Source organism: Cupressus sempervirens, chromosome 1, assembly GCF_028749045.1.
Source record: "Cupressus sempervirens isolate cs-2001-9-10 chromosome 1, ASM2874904v1, whole genome shotgun sequence".
NCBI lineage: Eukaryota > Viridiplantae > Streptophyta > Pinopsida > Cupressales > Cupressaceae > Cupressus > Cupressus sempervirens.
This window is the reverse complement of record NC_143118.1, coordinates 894,679,394-894,697,800: the sequence shown is the minus strand read 5'-3', so window position 1 is coordinate 894,697,800 and position 18,407 is coordinate 894,679,394. Positions and strand designations below refer to the sequence as shown.

Below are 18,407 nucleotides of genomic sequence, written 5' to 3'. Positions count from 1 at the left end.
TTGAAACATCTAACACTGTTGTTTACATTCAAAATCGATGTTTGCACTCAGCCTTAGACAATACCACTTCAAAAGAAGTATTTACAGGCATCAAACCAGGTCTAAGTCACCTAAGGATATTTGGGTGTCCAGTTTATGTACACATTCCTAAAGAAAAGAGAACAAAGCTAGAACCATCCAGAAAGAAAGGAATTCTCATCGAGTATAGTGAAAAATCCAAAGGCTACAGGGTATATATCCCAGGTCAAAGAAAAATTGAAATCAGCACAGATGTTAAAATTGAAGAAGATGTTGTCTTCAACCTTTCTAAATATAATGATGAGATATTCACAGAACCTACCACGGAGACAAATGAAGATCATCTGATAGAGAATTAGAGGAAGAACAAAACTTTATCTCCTATACCTACTTCTGATGATGTTGAAAATAACAAGAATAAAAGGAGACCATTTAGGCCAAAAATTCATAGAAAAAAATCATGTTGAACCTGATGAAGTATTAAAAGAAAGCAAGAAAACAAGAACTCGGTCTTGTTACATTGCATTAGCAACAAAACTTATCAAATCAAAAACATCTAACACTAAAGAAGCCTTATCAAGTCAACCTTGTAAGGAAGCCATGATTGAAGAATACAATTCAATATTTAAAAATGATGTATGGGACATTATACTTAGACCTAAAAAAAAATCAATAGTTTCTTCCAAATGGCTATACAAAATAAAGCATGCACCTGATGGCAAAAAATACAAAGCTAGATTCATAGCACGAGGTTTCTCACAAAAGGAAGGTATCGATTATGAGGAAACTTTTGCTCCAATTCCTAGGCATACATCAGTTAGAACAATCTTGGCCATTACAACATCTAAAGGAGGGAAAGTCTACAACATCTAAAGGATGGAAAGTCCATCAAATTGATGTTAAGACATCTTTTCTAAATGGTGAAATTGAAGAAGTGTACATTGAACAACTTGAAGGGTTTATTGCTCACAACAAGAATACTAATGTATGCAAGTTAAAGAAAGCACTATATGGGCTCAAAGAAGCTCCAAGAGCATGGTATGAAAGAATAGATAGTTATCTTATAAAGCTAGGGTATTCTAAAAATGAAGTTGATCCTAATCTATATTTCAAAATAGATGGAAATGATATGATTATTCTAGTGTTATATGTTGATGGCTTATTAATTACAGGTGAAGAACATTTAATAAGAAAATACAAACAAGAATTGACAGCTAAGTTTGACATGAAAGACTTGGGTCTTCTTCACTACTTCCTAGGACTGGAAGTTTGGTAAAAGGGAAACTACATCTTTCTAAACCAAGAAAAATATACTATTGATATTCTAACTAAGTTTGGAATGATGGACAGACCAACTTCCTCCTATGGAACTTTAATCTACATAAACTGAAGGATGACATGGATAAATCTGAACCTGTTGATCCTACTCTCTACAGACAAATCATTGGCTCGTTGAAATATTTAGTGAATACTCGTCGTAACATATGCTATGATACTAACACCTTGAGTCAATTCATGGTTACACCAAAGAAGATTCACTTGATGGCAGCTAAACATATTATAAGATATCTAAGAGGAACTATTGGCATAGGAATCAAATATGATCAAGTCAAGATAAATCTTCATGGTTTTTTAGATTCAGATTGGGCAGGAAGTTCTACTAAATGTAAGAGTACTTCATAATGTTGCTTCAATCTTGGGTCTAGGACGATTTCCTATTTCAGCAAGAAATAGTCCTCAGTTGCACTAAGGCCTATAGAAGCAGAATACATAGCCACCTCCTTTCGAGCTAGAGAAGTTGTATGGCTATGAAAGCTCTTATTTGATCTATTCAAAGAAACCTTGAAGCCTACCATCATTCTTTTTTTTTTTAAAGGGGTAAACACTTTGACCTGGAGCTATGAACCAGTGAGGCCACAAACGAGGGACCTCATCCCCGTGAGATTTGAACTTTGATGGCCAAGATAACAACTCAACAACTTAACCATCAGAACATGCCACTATTGGCAAAGCCTACCATCATTCATTGTGATAACCAGAGTTGTATTAAACTATCAACTAATCCAATGTTTCACAATCGATCAAAGCATATTGAAATTCCCTATCACTACATCAGAGATATGGTAGATCGAGATATCATTAAACTTGAGTACGTCAGTACTAATGAACAAACAACCGATATTTTTACCAAAGCTCTTGCTAAAGTGAAGTTGGTATACTTCAGAGAAAAACATGGTATGATTAAATTGTAATTTTGAACATTGAATTTAATTTCAATTCATATATGTTTATGCTTTTGTGATTGTTGCTTCAAATATGTAATGAAAGGTGACGATCTTTCATGGACATATATATCCAGAAGGTAATCTTTGTAAGGTGATGATCTTACAAATGATAGGCCTGTTATTATGACTGTTGGTTCGGATATTTGGGAAGTCATGAATAAAAAATTTAGTATGATTACTCTAGGTATTGTTTCGGAAATTAGAGGGTCATAATTTATGTTATGATAGTGTTCATAGCATTGTGATTTATGTTATTTGACAAGTCTTTATTTCTTAGAGTGGTAGTGTCAGATAATGTATTATGTGTGGATATTCTAATATGTAGATTCTTTATTACTGCTCCCTTGCTAAAGAGGGAGTGTTAAAAGTTTAGCTTCAATCAAATAATACTGAGCATCTGAATATGTTATGCTATATATATATATGTGTGTGTGTGTGTGTGTGTGTGTGTGTGTGTGTGTGTGTGTGTGTGTGTGTGTGTGTGTGTGTGTGTGTGTACACGTGTGTATATATATACACGTGTGTGTGTGTGTATATATGCGCGCGTGTGTGTGTGTGTATATATATACGCGCGCGCGCGCGCGCGCGTGTGTGTGTGTGTGTGTGTGTGTGTGTGTGTGTGTGTGTGTGTGTGTGTGTACATATGTATACATATAATTTAGATAGATATGATTCAGATCAAGCATATTACTGTTGTTACCCATTCACATCAGGTTCTATCATTATTAAGACTACGACTGCATTGGATTACTTTTAGATTTATCTATCATCTCCAATTAGGGATCGGGTCTTACTTGTATTGCCTTTGATAAGCATTAAGATCATTATCGAACATATTATTGGGCATGATTAAACCGTTGTATGTTTATGGTTAACAAAACAGTAGTTTATGATCATGACCCTATGTGGCCTTTGGCCACGTAGAGTCATGCCCCTACGGGGTCACAACTCTTCACAATTGTATATATAATTGTTCTCATCAGTGGACAAGGCAATGTGAAAGACATAACATACTTGTAATCCCAGGATTAACAAAGAAACATTGCAGATTGCAAAATACATTCTTGTTAGCATTCGACATTCCAGTCACAGCATATCTGAAGCATTCTGAAGGTATCTACCTGTTGCATTCAAGTTACTCAAGTAAGAGTCTGATATAAATCTATTATTATTTCTATCAGAGATCCTATAAAATAACACAGATGCCTAGACTTACATAGTACAAACTAGTTTCTGTATCCCTTGATGCAATGTTATTTAAACCTTGATCATAACTAGTTATTTCTTTTAGTTGTGTGCTTTCAGCATTATTCTTTATACAATTACATTCTTGTTCATATGAAATGGTAATTAATATTTGGTTTTTGGACTTGAATTGAAAATTGTGAACCATGATTTTGAGAATTCTTTTTATCATGAAAGTGATGATCTTTTCCAATGTTGATTAAATGAGGAGAAGGCCATACATCACAATTTGTGCTTCAGTATGGAGTAAGCACACTTGCATAATTAAAACCATCAATGCTTATTTATAGATGTAACTTTTGTTTGACTTGAGTTTTTCCTCGAAACGTTATGGTGACAAGATGGGCATGAGAGCCTAGGTCACATGAATGGGAAAAGTGGATTCCCAAATCTTTACAGGTGATTGGTGAGCATGCCCAGATGATCTACCTACCTGACAAGAACCCTATGTAAATATGTTTCAAATGCTTATGATTAATTTATGACCCAAGGATGGGTTGAGCTAAAGAAATTTCAGCTTAAAAGGTAATGATTTTCAATATGGAACTTGATTGAATAGATTTCAAAGAACTTACAATATTTTTCTTAAATCTAAACATTTGAACTATGTCTCATTCGATATGAAATGACCAAAGTAAATTAGTGCGCACATAGGTACATGGATTTGAATTGTATTATATGAAATAAACAAACAAAACTGGATATAATATATATTCTTATGAACTTGATTTTGGCTAAGTGATGGGATTTCTATAGGTAGAGTCCCATGGAGATGTAAAAGTTTTGTGGAGAGATTGAACTTAAGGTTCGAGCCACAATTGGAATGTCATGGATAGAACATACAAGCATCTTGGTCACACCCCCATCTCGAGAATTGTGTGTGGGCATGTAGTCCAAGGGCTTAGGATACTGGGATACAGATAGTGTTGTAACATGTTGTCTTAACCGCTATGATCTAGATTAGATGTATGGTGACCTTTCATAGTATATTATGATTTTACCTTTTGACACACTCTATTGATTTTATATTGTAATGAAATATCAAGACATACTAATTTGTTTTATATTGTCTTAGAGATGAAATATATTTCTATCATGAAATGATAATTCTAATGAAATATTATTGTGATAAGATGGGCATCAAGGCTCAAGATTACATAAATATAAACATGGATCCATTAACCATTTCAAGTGATATGTGAGCTTACAAGGATGACCTACTCAATAAGTACCATATACCAAATGGTATGTATGAGTGATTTAATTTATGTGATCAAGTTATGATCTAAAGCATGTTAGTTGAAGAATTATAAATATTTAAATGATTATCTTACTCTTGATTATTGAACACTGAAAATTCTCACACAAGATATCACTATGAGAATTGAACTAAAAATATTTTGAGTGTCTACATGAGTATGACAGGAATATGGAATAGAATATCCTAAAACATGATCAACTCAAAGTGATGTTGAAGTAGGCACAGGTACGATAAAGTAAACACAAGTGAGTGTGTGTTTCACTTTTGATTGTATGATATCACGTAACCATTTTCTGAAGCATTTAGATAAAAGAATGATAGACCTTGATCATGGCTTAGATTTGATTCAAATTGGAATGAGATAAAATCATGATGTTATATATCTCTTGTATCTTAAACGTTCTTCTAGTGTTTAAAATGGCAAAGTTCATCGAGGACGATGAAACACAAGGGGGGGGGTATGTTACATCCCAATTTTTGGCTCAATTTAAATGTTCATATAGTCGTTGAGGGTTCATGTGAAATGGTAAGATGGTTAATAGTTATAATCTCGATTTTAGATGGCATGTAAGTTAATCATTATGATGTTATTTTAATGTTACCTTGAAATCTTGGAATGTTTATTCATCATGAATTCATGAGAAGTGAAATGGTTGTTAGCTGATATGGTGGATATGAATAATAACTTCTTATAGTAATTGTGATTATATTAAGGAATGTGATATTATCATGGAGAATTTATTCCCTCTAGGAGGACGTCGAAGGGGGGAAGCATTGCTAGAAAGAAATTGGGAATGAGGGAGCACCACCTACCGTTGAGCCAACAGGTATGAGTCTTGATGACCGTGGCAGGGAAAACAGCTAGGCAAGAAAGGGTATACCAAGGGACAACCATGAGCTAACTAGTCAGTTCATAACACTTATCAATTAAAGAAAAATATTAAACATTTAATAATAATATAAATTGTTACCTTTTCTATTTGAGATCATTCTGGAGCCCCCTATTATAATTCATTAATTGAGACCGTGATATCATGACATCTATACTTGCACATGTGTGTGTGTGTGTGTGTGTGTGTGTGTGTGTGTGTGTGTGTGTGTGTGTGTGTGTGTGTAAATCAATATAATGATACAAAAGAAATAAATGATTAAATTTACACACATGTATGTGTATGTGAGACGCACAAATAGAGGTGGCAAAGATATCATGATGTCGATATATTTTTAAATCATTCAGAAGGAGAACCTTTATAATTATCAGTAATGTGTGTTCCTTATTGTTTGAAGCCATTGCCTATCTTTCCATCAGGGTTTTCTTTTCAAATGCTCTTTTCAAATATCTCAACTGATGGAGTTACTCATTTGAATCGATTGGAAATGTAGTTTCTTTATGGAACTGATATTTGGTGTTACGTCTGCCATCTCAACATTTCTTGCAACCAAGCACGCATTTGTGGGCTTATTTATTTATGTTCTCACCAAGGCTATGTGAGCATTCTTTTACCCAGTCGGCAATAAGCCAAAGACTATTATAACAACAAAATTCATTACGAGCAAGCTCCATATCCTTCAAAAGCCTACCATGTAGCATCAAACTTGCCAAGGCTTTCTTGCATTCATTTTTACAGAATTATCATTACCACCTGCCAGACGAGGACAGTAATCTCTAACCACACAAGACAACACATCTCTTTTAGCAGGCTATGCATTCATTATTCTGTGTTATGTTCCAAGCATGAGGATTGTGTGTTGATAACATTGTTGTCAACATTAGAAGTTGCCATCGTGATTACAGGAAGTAATTTGTATTTATATACCACTTTTAGATTTTGTATATGATATGATTTATGCAAGCACCAAAATACTTTGTGTGCATATTTTTATTCTCACTGGCTTATACAGAGGTGTTGGCAATATGCCTCTAAAATAAGAACATGTGATGCCATGAAAAATATTTTGTACAATGATCTTGAATTTAGAATACACAAATTGATACCAGAACTTAATTTAATTACAAGATCTCTTAGGAAGCACCCATAAGCGCCAGAATGGTCAAGCCAAAAAGGTGGGAGGAGAGAACTTCCCTGCAAGAACAAGATGAGATCATGAATTAAAGTATTCAATTATAACAACCTTGAATAACTAAGTCAACTCATGGTAGTCCAATGTATAGATCTTGTTGTCAAATGAGTGGTGGGTTGGTACTCTAACACTAGGATGCTCAGTGGTTCGACAATGGCATCCCAGGCCTAATTCCAAGGTAGGAAAGGCCTTTCTCGCTTGAGATTGTGTGGGAATACTTGAGGGTATGCAATTGGGAGATTAAGACCTTAGCAATGCTTCTCTCTATCAAATGCCAAGACTTAAACAAGACAAAGATACAATCTACATTCCATATCTTCTGGTAAGAGGTATGTTACTTTTATGATATTTGATATTTCAAGTGGAAAAAAAGTTAGAAGGTTAATATCATTTAATCGGTTATTCCCTCCAATGCTAAAAAATCAATTTCCTTTTAATTGTATTAGGAAATCAGTTGATTTTACAGATTGATCATGAAATGTAACTACCTGTATAAGATAGGCTTACTTGATAGTTGTTGTTGTTGTCTTTCATTCATGTGAATAAAAATATAGACGAGTTTTTTATTTACTTTTAATTGTCATAATTAGCAATGGAAAAAAGGGATGTTACAATGATTTTGTTGCCCTAAATATTATTGGTTATTATGATAAAATGGTATAACTTTTGTGCCCTAAGTAGCATATGTGTACTTAACCCAAGGTTTTCTAGATGTGGCCTTTGACGAAAAAAAAGTATTTGCTCATATGTTTGACTTGTTCTTCTGAGTTGCAATTGTTAATTTTTTAGCATGTTGAAGTAGTGATTGTTTCATTCATCTATGTGAATCATTAATATTTGTTCAATTGATGTGATGAAACATGTTCACCTCTGGTTATCTTGATCTACATGTGTTAGTACTTATCTCTTCATATGTTGAGGTAGGTTGCACTTCTTTTGTTATTATTGTGTTACCAATTGTGAAATCTTACTGGTATTCATGTCTACCAAGGACTTGTATGATTCTCTCTTTTAGTTTAATATTTTCTCCTTTTTGTACTTTATGGGCAAACAAGGTCAGTTTTGATAGTTAATTCACAATTACAAATCTGTTTTTAAGTATCTTTAAAATGCTAAGATTATTTCTGACACCTTCATCTCAAAAGGAATCTACACATGCCCGACATCTTACAACCATGAAAAAAACACCATTATATATAAACTGTTACAAGTCCACAAGATGATTTAGTAAATAATTACACCATTGGACATCTTCCACAACACAAATAGGCCTATCGGTTAAGGCCCTATCGGGATGAAGAGGTCGCTGCCATATAGATATAGAGGGGTCCTCCGTCTATCGATCTATCCAAGGAGGTCCTTTAGGCACCCCCCCTCCCCTATATACAGATCTGGGGAGGGGGGGGGATAACTCCGACTCAGCAATGAATAAATATCCTGCTTGAGTTCACCGCAAACATATAAAATCTCCAAAACCCATGTCCAAAACGTATGCCCTAAATTTTCCTATATCAACATAAGTGTGATCATCTACTCTTGAGTTTTGCCAGTTAGCAAACAGCAACCTCCCGTTCACTGCTAGGGTTAGTAGTGTTTGCCACAGTGAACAATACATTCACCATCAGGGTAATTGTAGGAACTCTTTAGTTAAAGCCTTGAAAAGGATCTCAATCTTTTATTATTAACTTGGCTTTCTCCAAGTTGAATAGCTGGTTTTCATTTTGATTAGACTCGTCTTTACATTTTCTCATTTGATACATTGTTTTGTGATGTAGAATTCAAGAATTGAGACTAATTTCCTTGCATTCCACGTTAGGAACATCTTAGGGAATCAAGATATAGAAATTCCCCATAATCATGTATCATTAAGTGGATATGTTGGAAAAAGTAAATAAATGTTGTATAACTATTTTAAGACATTCATTTTCAAATTACAATGCTTTGCAAAAAATGCTGGAAGACGCTTATTTCTTTAGACTTTGTAATTAATAAATGTAAATAATTCACTCAATCAATTCAAAACTGGCTGTTGAAGAAGTACAAATCAATTTACTCCATTTCATCGAGTAAATCCTATGCTGCCTTTTTAACCATGTCAATGAGTATTAAATTAAAAACAAAGTCATTACGAGCTCGCCTCTCTTAAGCGATACAAATAAGATCAAATCTTACTAATAGAATATTGGAATATGAGTAAAACTCCATAAAATATCTGAAATTTTTGTATGAGTGATCGGTAATTGCAGTGTGCGAGCCCAAAATGAATTTCAGTTTTGATCGATCAAAACAGTTTAAAGGCTAATTTGGAAACTCATTTACCTCGTTCATTGTGGAAATCTGATAACATTGACTTGTATACCTATTAATTTCAGACTTCAGTTGTTACCATCTGCCATAAGGTTCTAACTCAACCATTACCTCTGTTATACAGCCTTCCCAACCCTGTAGGCATGTTGCCATGATATTCTGTTCAGAACTCTGAGGTGGATTGTAATAAAAATATGCCGATCTACAGATTGCATTGGAAACACACTGGACTATCAAATCAGTCAGCTTACAAATAAGCACCATTCCTAGTGCTCCAACTGATTAAAAAAATTGAGCCAGTACCCCTAAATACAGAGTGAGATTTAAATTTGATTACTAAGTATTTACATTTTTCAAGTGTACACCATGTACACACTGCAACAAACTCATTTCCATAACCACAGTAGCACTTGAAAGGTTTTGAAGGCTTCTTACAAGAAACATTCATAACATATTTGTGCATTGTAAATCTCGATTGTAGTAAAAGAACCTGCTTTGTTTTTTTCAATGTTCAATTGCACCGCTCTTAAGCCTTTCCATTCGAGCTTGTAAACCAGACAAAGCTTTTTCGTCCATCAGAGGAACACTCCCAGACTGGGGAAGCATTTCTTGAAAATGAGATTCTGTTTGATGAGATACAATAGTTCGAGAATATGGTGGAAGGGCTCCATTTGAGTAGGACATCAGTGGTACATTTTCGGCATTTACACCAGCAGCAGCAGCTGCCTGTATACTTTTCATTCTCTCTCTGATAGCATCCAAAGTTCCAAGAGGTGCCATATTGCCTTCAAAGCACATTGTTCAAGACATCAGTTTGGCAAAGTCTACATGTTAGACCAAAAACAAACATTTGCATCAATGAAAAATTTCAGAGTAGAATACCTCCTGACATAGCATTATTTTCATTTCTTTCTTCTCGAGACCGTAAATGGGGAACCCTTTTTATATCCGAGTGGTCTGGAGTTGCTGATGGAGGTCCACCATTGCTGTCAATATTATCTGGAAAAGGACGCAAGTTGGAATGCGTGTTCTCTAACCTGGCTAGCTGTAGTTTAGGATTAAGAGGAGAGGGAGGAGGGAACTTTGGAGAAGACAAATTAGATGCTACAGGAGGTGGTGTTGATATAGGCATACTTGAGTGTGTCCTTCCAGCTGCTGCATTTCTTTCTACCTATATAGAAAAAAACCAAGAAAAAATATAAGTTCAAGAAAAAATATGCACTCACAAATGAAAATAACTATTTAGGTGAAATATCAGTTGCAATTCGTACTTGTGCTAGTCCATCTCTGATGTATGTTCGAAATGCTTCACTTGCATTCTGAAGCTGTGAGAAGATGTCTACCTGCAATAACTTATTACTTGTAAGCAGAGTTATAAATTTCCTTATTTAGAAACAAATGTCATTATAATTGACAAATTATAATTGACAATTCATTTGCTTATCTTATAGTTATATAGGAACACATGTTCATCATTCTATCCACTGATGAAAATGCAAAGATGAATGCCACATAAGAACACTCATAAAGCTTACCTGTGGATAAAGCTGGGTTATGCGGTAGAGCTCATATAAGCCAATTGTACAAGTCTGCTTGTCTCCAATTTTTTTAAAAACTGCAGCAAGTTCTTGCTGTGGAAAGGGACACGTGCAATATGAATAGACACTAATTAATTTTTCAGAACAGAAGAGTTCAATTGATTTAGATAAGAACTACCAGAAAATAAATCAAAACTTCTGGAACTAAATAAATATCTGGAACCAATCTTCTGGGATGTGCCACCTTCAACTGTGCATCTGCAGAATGTGTTGCAGGAGACATGCTATTTGCACCAGAGTCTCCCCAATTACTTTGACCAACTGGCCCAGTAGGAGTCAGCATCCTAGCCGCTGCCATAGTCTATACCAAATATTGTGAAATTTTGGAAACTTCAGCATATGATACATTGCTTGCTTATATCATTAATATTTTTGCAGATGTAGGGTTGCTAATTCCATGTCTCTGAATTCTCGCATTGATATAAACTACAAATCAAATGCAGCTATGTTACCTGAAGATTAAGATCAATGTAGGCTAGAATTATAGGCTGTGGTTCCAAATCAATTGGAACCATTGAAAGATGGCCCTTGATTGCAGTTCCACGGAGCTTAACTAACTCGTGCAGTACAGTCTTAACCATCCGCAATGGTTTATCATCTGCTCCAGCTCTGCAACATAAATATAGAACCACAGTATAATTGCTTCATGCATCCAGCTCCAACCATGTCATGAGCTTCTGACTTTACAGTTCTGATAAATAATAAATATATTATAGTATCCAAATGCACTAAACAGAATTACATACTTCCGCCGAATTTCTTCCATCCCAAGTTCCTGTAGATAATTGTGTATGCTCTGAAGAATACGGTCAAGATCAACCTCGTAAATGGTATTTTGGAGAACCTGCAGAATCAATATGAATTTGAAAGGTTATGAAGCAAGTGAAGTTTCAGATTTGCAAATTACATTTGGGATTAATTGTGCTATACTTACTTTTGTGAGTTTGATGAGACATTTTACAACTAAATCAGAGAATTTCTGATGTCTGAGAATTGACACTTCTTCAGATGCTGGAGAAGGCCACCTTGAAGGTTCTAGAGGCTTCAACAGATAAAGTAAAACTACAAAAGCTGAAGTTCGGTCAGCATTTTCCTGCAGTCAACATCAAAAGAATTAGAATGTTTTGACATGAGGAACAAAAAAATCACTCTCTCAATTCAAGGTTCTCACCAAAATTTTCAGCATTAAAACATTAAGCGCTTTCAGCAGCTGACTTCCATCATCCATCAACGGAACTCTTTCATCCAAAAGCCACAGGAGAAGCTCAGTAATGAGACTATTAAGAGTTCCTTCCGTTACTGCATGGGCAAGCTTCTTTATTTGGAAAGTCTGTAAACGAAATTATGAAGTCAGCAAAAGGCATACCCAACTATTTCAATGAAAAAGAAATGCTTCATATCAAAAACCATTACTAATTGATTAGTCAAGTATGCTTAATACCTGCATGAGAGTATTCAAGACATATTTACATGATCTTGAAGATGCACCAGAGAGACTTAAATTGAATGTCTTAGCTACCTGCAAATAAAATGCAAGAGTTAATCATTAATTGCTACACAGCAGATCCTTAGCAAAAAAGATAAAGAAAACTAAGAACTAAACGAAGCGAACACCTTTTACCTTTGTTGTCAAACACAATACAAGCCGGTCTGAATCTCTTGCAAGATCATCCATTGCAGTGCTGTCTTCATCATTGGTGGCTTGACTCAATTCATGACAGACAAGCTTCATGCCTTCAACTGCCTGCAAGCATATATGAAATAATTCAGAAGAAAATTTAATATAATTTATTTCAGTAATTTGAGCACCCCCTAATGATGATGAACAATTAATCTTACCAAAAGAGATCTAAGATTACATAGATTGCAAAAGCAAACTAAGAATAACATATTTACTATAAATTTATAATGCATTCAACCATGCAATAATTAAATGTGACAAAAGGAACATAAGGCAGAATATATGCAGAACAGTGGAACCATAAAAAAATTATTATGTGAGTTCTACCTGCTCTGGTGAACCAGAGGCAATTATATCAAGAGCTTCATTCCAATCAGCTGGCCCTATTGGCAATGACAATGCTTGAGAGCCTGTAAGCATGTGAGACTCCCTAGACGACTCAAAATGGATACTGTCAACCCTTACACTGTAACATGAAAAATAATAAATCAGCTAAAATTAGAATTCTTAAGATATTAAATCGAAGTCTTAAAAAACTACAAGTTGATTCTTGATAAAAAGACTGCAACAAAAATATTCACTCAAGCAGTCAAAAACAATATATACATTCTTCATCAGCCAAAACCACAATTACTAGTGTACCTTGGCACATGTGCATTAGAAGGCTTCAGTAGGACCTCTCCACTTTGTTCTGCAGTCTCACTTCTGCAAAGCAAGAATACAATTAACTACTCTAAAATATAGGAGTCATTTCCTTACGTACACTTAAAAGTCTTGCTAAACAAAAAAAATGCATATCATAATAGGTATGGGATGAGTCTTATCATAATGTAAATAGGTGATTCGCAGAAAAACAAATATTTGTTTATAATTCATTACAACAACTGCTTGATATTTGAGTTACAAAGATTAGATAACATTTCCTCTCTCATCCAAGTGTTCAAAGCATTTGTATGTAAGATTAACAAAGAAAAATGGGGTAAAACTAGAATCGGTTATAATTTACAGTATAACTGATTTATTGGTGACTTTGTTCAAATATGGGGTACAAGTACATTCCTCTAGCATACAGCATTTAACAGTAGGTGAAAGCTAAAAAAATGGCCTGAAAAAATTAATGATCAGTACCCATTGTCCCTAACAGATCGTCTCATAGCTGCTCTAGCCTCACCAGGCTTTCCTTCCTTTCTCTTCTCCATTTCACGAGCCTAAACATATAAAGTGTTTTAGGTAAGAAAAATTCAAAGATTTTAGAACAAGATTCAGCCGAAGAACAGATGATCAAAATACATACTTTCCATTTAAATTTGTCATCCAGCATGCTTTTCTGAGCGTCAGAGAGTTTACCAACAAATCTCCAAATATCCTCACCTGTCAGAAAAGATTGTTGTAATCTTGTTTCTATAATTCCTCAAAACAAATGATGATTAAAATGGGAACAAAACCATAAGAATAAGAATAAGTATTCTATTTGTTAAGAAACCTTTTAGTCTTGCCGACAATGAATTATATAACAAAAAAAATATCCTGTCCAATGTGCAGCTAAATTATAGGAAACTTATTTCAAAGAAATGGAAGTTGAAAATTTCGTAGAGATGGTTACCCTCTGTATATCATTAAACTGTAACGAAATAATTTTTTGATGTAGGGATACAATTCATAATTTCTAAAAAAATACTTACAGAAACTACTAAATCACCAATTCAAATCACTGTCCTACTTGTCCAATCTAAATGACTCTGAGTTTTATAAATGTAAATTTTACAATGCTGTATCTCTTTTTACTTTTTGCCTTAGTTACCAGATTCATGCCCCAGATCCAGATTCGGATCCGATCCAGATCCATATCCGGATTCATGCCTGGATCGTGCTGATCTGGGCAGGATCCTTGTTTTACACAGTGGATAAAACAAGGATCCTGCCTGGATCAGCACGAATCTGGCACAAATCCTCAAGGTACAACAGGCAGACCAAGGTTTTTTATCGGTCTAACTTATTTAATATGACTTTTTAAATATATTTTTTGCTTTCTAACCCTAAAATGACCCCTTTATTTCACATCCAAAAACAGTTCACCTCAAATTTGCTTTCTCATTATATATTTCTCTTATATATATATATATATATATATATATATATATATATATATATTCACGAATCCTTCACGGCTCCTAATTGGGGAAAAAATAAAAATTGCAAATCCACAGATCCGATTCACGTGTCCGAATCAGTAACTAAGCTTTTTGTGTCTAAATATATTCATGTATAGTTCTCAGACTCAGACTCAGAGAGTACTTGACATGCCTAAAGTTTTCAACTTGGCAACTTAGAAAGTATTAAAAGTTAAAAACTCTAAAAGAAGCATTTTTTGTAAAATTCAATAACATGTATAAAATAAAAATTGAATAAAAATTGACATCTCAAAAGAGAAAAAGTAATGTTTGTTAGCATGAATGTTGACGGTATTCTTATGGCAGAGTATGTTAGTCTTGTTGGAGAAATGATTGAGTGCTTATGTGTTGTATTCATGACTCTGTTTGTCAGTTTTCTGGTTAGTTCAGCCAGATTTGCAGAGGAAGAAACGTTTGGCATAGTAACGGTCGATGAGTTGGGGTCTGCACACTTGAGAATATATTTAGTGATGTGTACAGATGCTACAGTTATGTGCAAGGAAAGAGATGTGAAGACATATCAAAGTTATGCGATGTTTTCTAGAGGTAGCTTTCAGAAAGAGTTACTGGAAAGCAGGTATTGGTAAATCAGTTGTATCTTTTAGCAGAGATGGGAGTATGTTCAGCACAATAAGAGGATGGCCAAAGACATGTTCAAGATGGCAAAATCAGATATTCAGTTTGAGCTGACTTATGAAGTTTGTTCAGCATGTTTGTTCCTGTGAGGCAACTATTGCTAAATATCTTTGAAGAAAGCGTTTAATTGTAATGTAACATGTAATCTACATCTTAATGAGCTCCTATATTATTCATTGTAAATTGGAAAAGCCTCAAGGCCGACACGTTACTTGTTTTAGGACTTGGTATAAAGGAAAGGTCACTTTCCTTGGTTGTAAGTGTAACATTGGATCAGTGAGATCATTTTGTTTTGTATGCAAGCCCGAATGCGAATTTGGCTAAGGTCAGAGCAGAGATTGATGTTGAGTATGTACAGTGAGCTTCAAAGGAAATGTATTGGCAAAGAATTTGTTGTTTAGTCAGTTCAGAATTTTGGATATGCTATCCTGAAGTTTAGTGAAGACAGTCTAAGGCTATTTGAACAGTGGGTTCAGATGTCCTCCTTTCAACTTCTACTACGGCTGGCACATCTCCTAACAAGGTTGGAATCTCCTGACAGGGATTCAAAATCTCCTAACTAGGACTCATATGTACTAATTGTATTTCATTGGCTCCTAACAAAGTCCTAACTTTCACGAGGATCTTTTATTAGTACATCATCTTGTGGGCATCATTACCGTTGGGGTTTTCCCTCTGATGAAGGGTTTCCTTAGTTAACATATCTGGTGTTATTGTGTTTGGTTATCTTTTTATGGTTGTTGCATCTATTGTTTACATATTTCAAAATTAATAAAAATATTGAGTTGTTTTAAATTCATAACTGATTGTTAAAGAGCATTTTTTTGCTTAAATTATCATTCTTTATTAAATTCCATATACTTGAATTTTGAAGTTTTAATAGTATTAATATAAGTTACCGATATGAGTTCAAGGACGGATTCGGGTTCGTCTTCAAGTTCCCAATTTCAGGCAAAAAATATCCCATTTCGGTTCATGGGAGGGTTCATGAGTGTGTATATATTTATATGCATTATACATATATGTGCATTATATATACATAAAAATAAGAGAAATGTGCATAATTGCAAAATTTAGTCATTCCTTAGTATGAATATATGTTGTTTGATCATTTATCAATGCCAAATGTCAAAGATAAACATTAAATACCCATTGACTAATCTATGTTCATGATTGTAAAGAAAATCATACATTGAATTACTAAATTTCAAAACATAGAGTAGTTCATCAAATAATAAAATTTAAAACATAATGATAAATGGCAAGTGGCTAATAGTTTATCAATGATCATAGTATCAAATGCCCTTCAACAGTCAAATGGGTCATCAAAAAATAAGGGATCATTAGCTTCATCCCCGGCTGCAACTATATCTAGATCCTCATCATTGGAACAATCAATCTCTACAACCTTCTCTTAAAATTTGCAAAATGGGCACACCAAAAAGAGAGAGCAAATGAGAGATTAGAAGAGTGAAATGTTTTTTTATTAGGCTCCTTTTAGGGTTAAATTAAAAAAATATTTAAAAACATTATTTTAAGTTGTGTTTTATTTCATTTTTTGGACCATTCTTCCACCAGTCATCCCAGGTTCGTGGGATGAACCCACAGTCCAAAATCCAGACCCTGCCCAGACCCACAGTAAACCTGAACGCCAATCCGGGCTACGCGAACCCAGACCCGAATCCGGGTGGCAAGTTCCAAACCCGGCAACATAGGTTTTAATTAATAAAAAAAGAAGTATACAAATGGAGATTGGCCATATCTGTGTCTAATAATGTATAAGAATCCATGTCAATTCAAGCTTCGTATCTGGATAAATCTTAGATACCAATTCTCTGCCGAAATCCCCAGATGTTGCTTCTGATGCATCTAGATGCTTGGTTGTGTTAGGATGCTGCCCATATTCTCCCAAAATGCGAATCCTGGGACTGTGGCTTCTTGGTGGAAGCGCTGCAACGCATCCAGCAAGAACCCACAGGCCCAAGATGTGTTTCCTGGGAGCAACCAGGAAGCATCTGGGCCCATCTAGAAAGCCCCCACAGCAAAAAGGTGTTTTAGACATCAATTTTAGCATGTATTATATTGATGATACTGAGAATGTGGATTGGTTTGAGAATCCTTATGATTTTGAATTACTGAATTTGATTAGTGAAGCTTGAGTCTTGACTCTTGATTGCTTAACATTGAATCATGAACTAAGTTTTGATCTTGTAATTCAAATTGCATTGGAATCTTGAACTCGAGTAATTTTAAATTTACTAAATAGGTATTTCAATTTTTATATTAGTCATTTTGTGTTAGTGAAGTTTGAAGTTGAACTACCAATGGTGAAGCATCATGCTATGGAATGGTTTATTTTTGTATATCTCTTGCATTTCTTTGCATACAGAAATTATCGTATGAATGTTCATATATATATGGACGCATCCAAAATCTCCCAAAAACAAATTCTTGCATCCATGCATCAGCACCCCGCAACCGCATCAGCATCAGCATCAGCATCAGAACCAGCATTTTGGTAACTTAGAGATATAAATAACAAACAAAAGAGAATGTAAAGTCATGTCCAAAGGGATAAGAGATGACTTTATTCGCATACACGGCAATTCTTACAGTTCAACACTAACTTTCTTGGGCTATCCAAGAAATTCCAGATGTTTTGAAGGTGAAAAAATGTAGCCATGTATTTAGTGTACTGCTTTTTCTTTTTGCTTTCTCATAACAAAATCGTACAGGTATAAACAAGCCAGATTGATAGCTTGACTGTCAACTAAAGGAAATTTACTTTGACATGATTTAAATCAAATACTCAAAAATACTATGTCAAATACTGAGAAGCATAAAGAACTGGCCGAGGAAAATATTTCATCTAAATAATACCAAGAATCTTATATGCAGTCGCTGATGTATTTAGTGCAGCCTTTCTGATTTCGCCATCACGTTCCGATGTCAATGCTGCAACAGCCTGTAATGCTTTTGTAGGTCCAGCTAGCTGCCACAGACATGCAAACCAAAATGTCAGGAATTATAATCATATTTGCTCATTTACAATTTGGTCAATTTTGAAATACTGAAATGGTTCCAAAATTTATTTTTACCAGAACAACCAATCAAGACTCCATA

At 34.6% G+C, this 18,407-nt stretch overlaps 1 protein-coding gene across 2 annotated transcripts in view; it reads right to left on the bottom strand.

Annotated features, from left to right (window-relative positions):
• Window positions 1–8,970: 8,970 nt before the first annotated feature.
• The window catches only part of LOC149580742 (protein MOR1-like), a 47,936-nt gene continuing 38,499 nt past the window's right edge, over window positions 8,971–18,407 (bottom strand). For both annotated transcript variants that reach the window (XM_089793327.1, XM_089793334.1), the window contains exons 39-54: window positions 18,165–18,276; window positions 13,772–13,848; window positions 13,606–13,685; window positions 13,120–13,182; window positions 12,805–12,943; window positions 12,418–12,540; window positions 12,238–12,315; window positions 11,968–12,126; window positions 11,731–11,889; window positions 11,543–11,640; window positions 11,249–11,405; window positions 10,981–11,097; window positions 10,734–10,829; window positions 10,470–10,541; window positions 10,081–10,369; window positions 8,971–9,983 (exon numbers count right to left, since the gene is read on the bottom strand). In XM_089793327.1, the coding sequence (XP_089649453.1) occupies window positions 9,703–9,983; window positions 10,081–10,369; window positions 10,470–10,541; window positions 10,734–10,829; window positions 10,981–11,097; window positions 11,249–11,405; window positions 11,543–11,640; window positions 11,731–11,889; window positions 11,968–12,126; window positions 12,238–12,315; window positions 12,418–12,540; window positions 12,805–12,943; window positions 13,120–13,182; window positions 13,606–13,685; window positions 13,772–13,848; window positions 18,165–18,276 (2,100 nt within the window). In that variant the 3' untranslated portion in view covers window positions 8,971–9,702. The remainder of the gene's footprint in view (window positions 9,984–10,080; window positions 10,370–10,469; window positions 10,542–10,733; window positions 10,830–10,980; window positions 11,098–11,248; window positions 11,406–11,542; window positions 11,641–11,730; window positions 11,890–11,967; window positions 12,127–12,237; window positions 12,316–12,417; window positions 12,541–12,804; window positions 12,944–13,119; window positions 13,183–13,605; window positions 13,686–13,771; window positions 13,849–18,164; window positions 18,277–18,407) is intronic.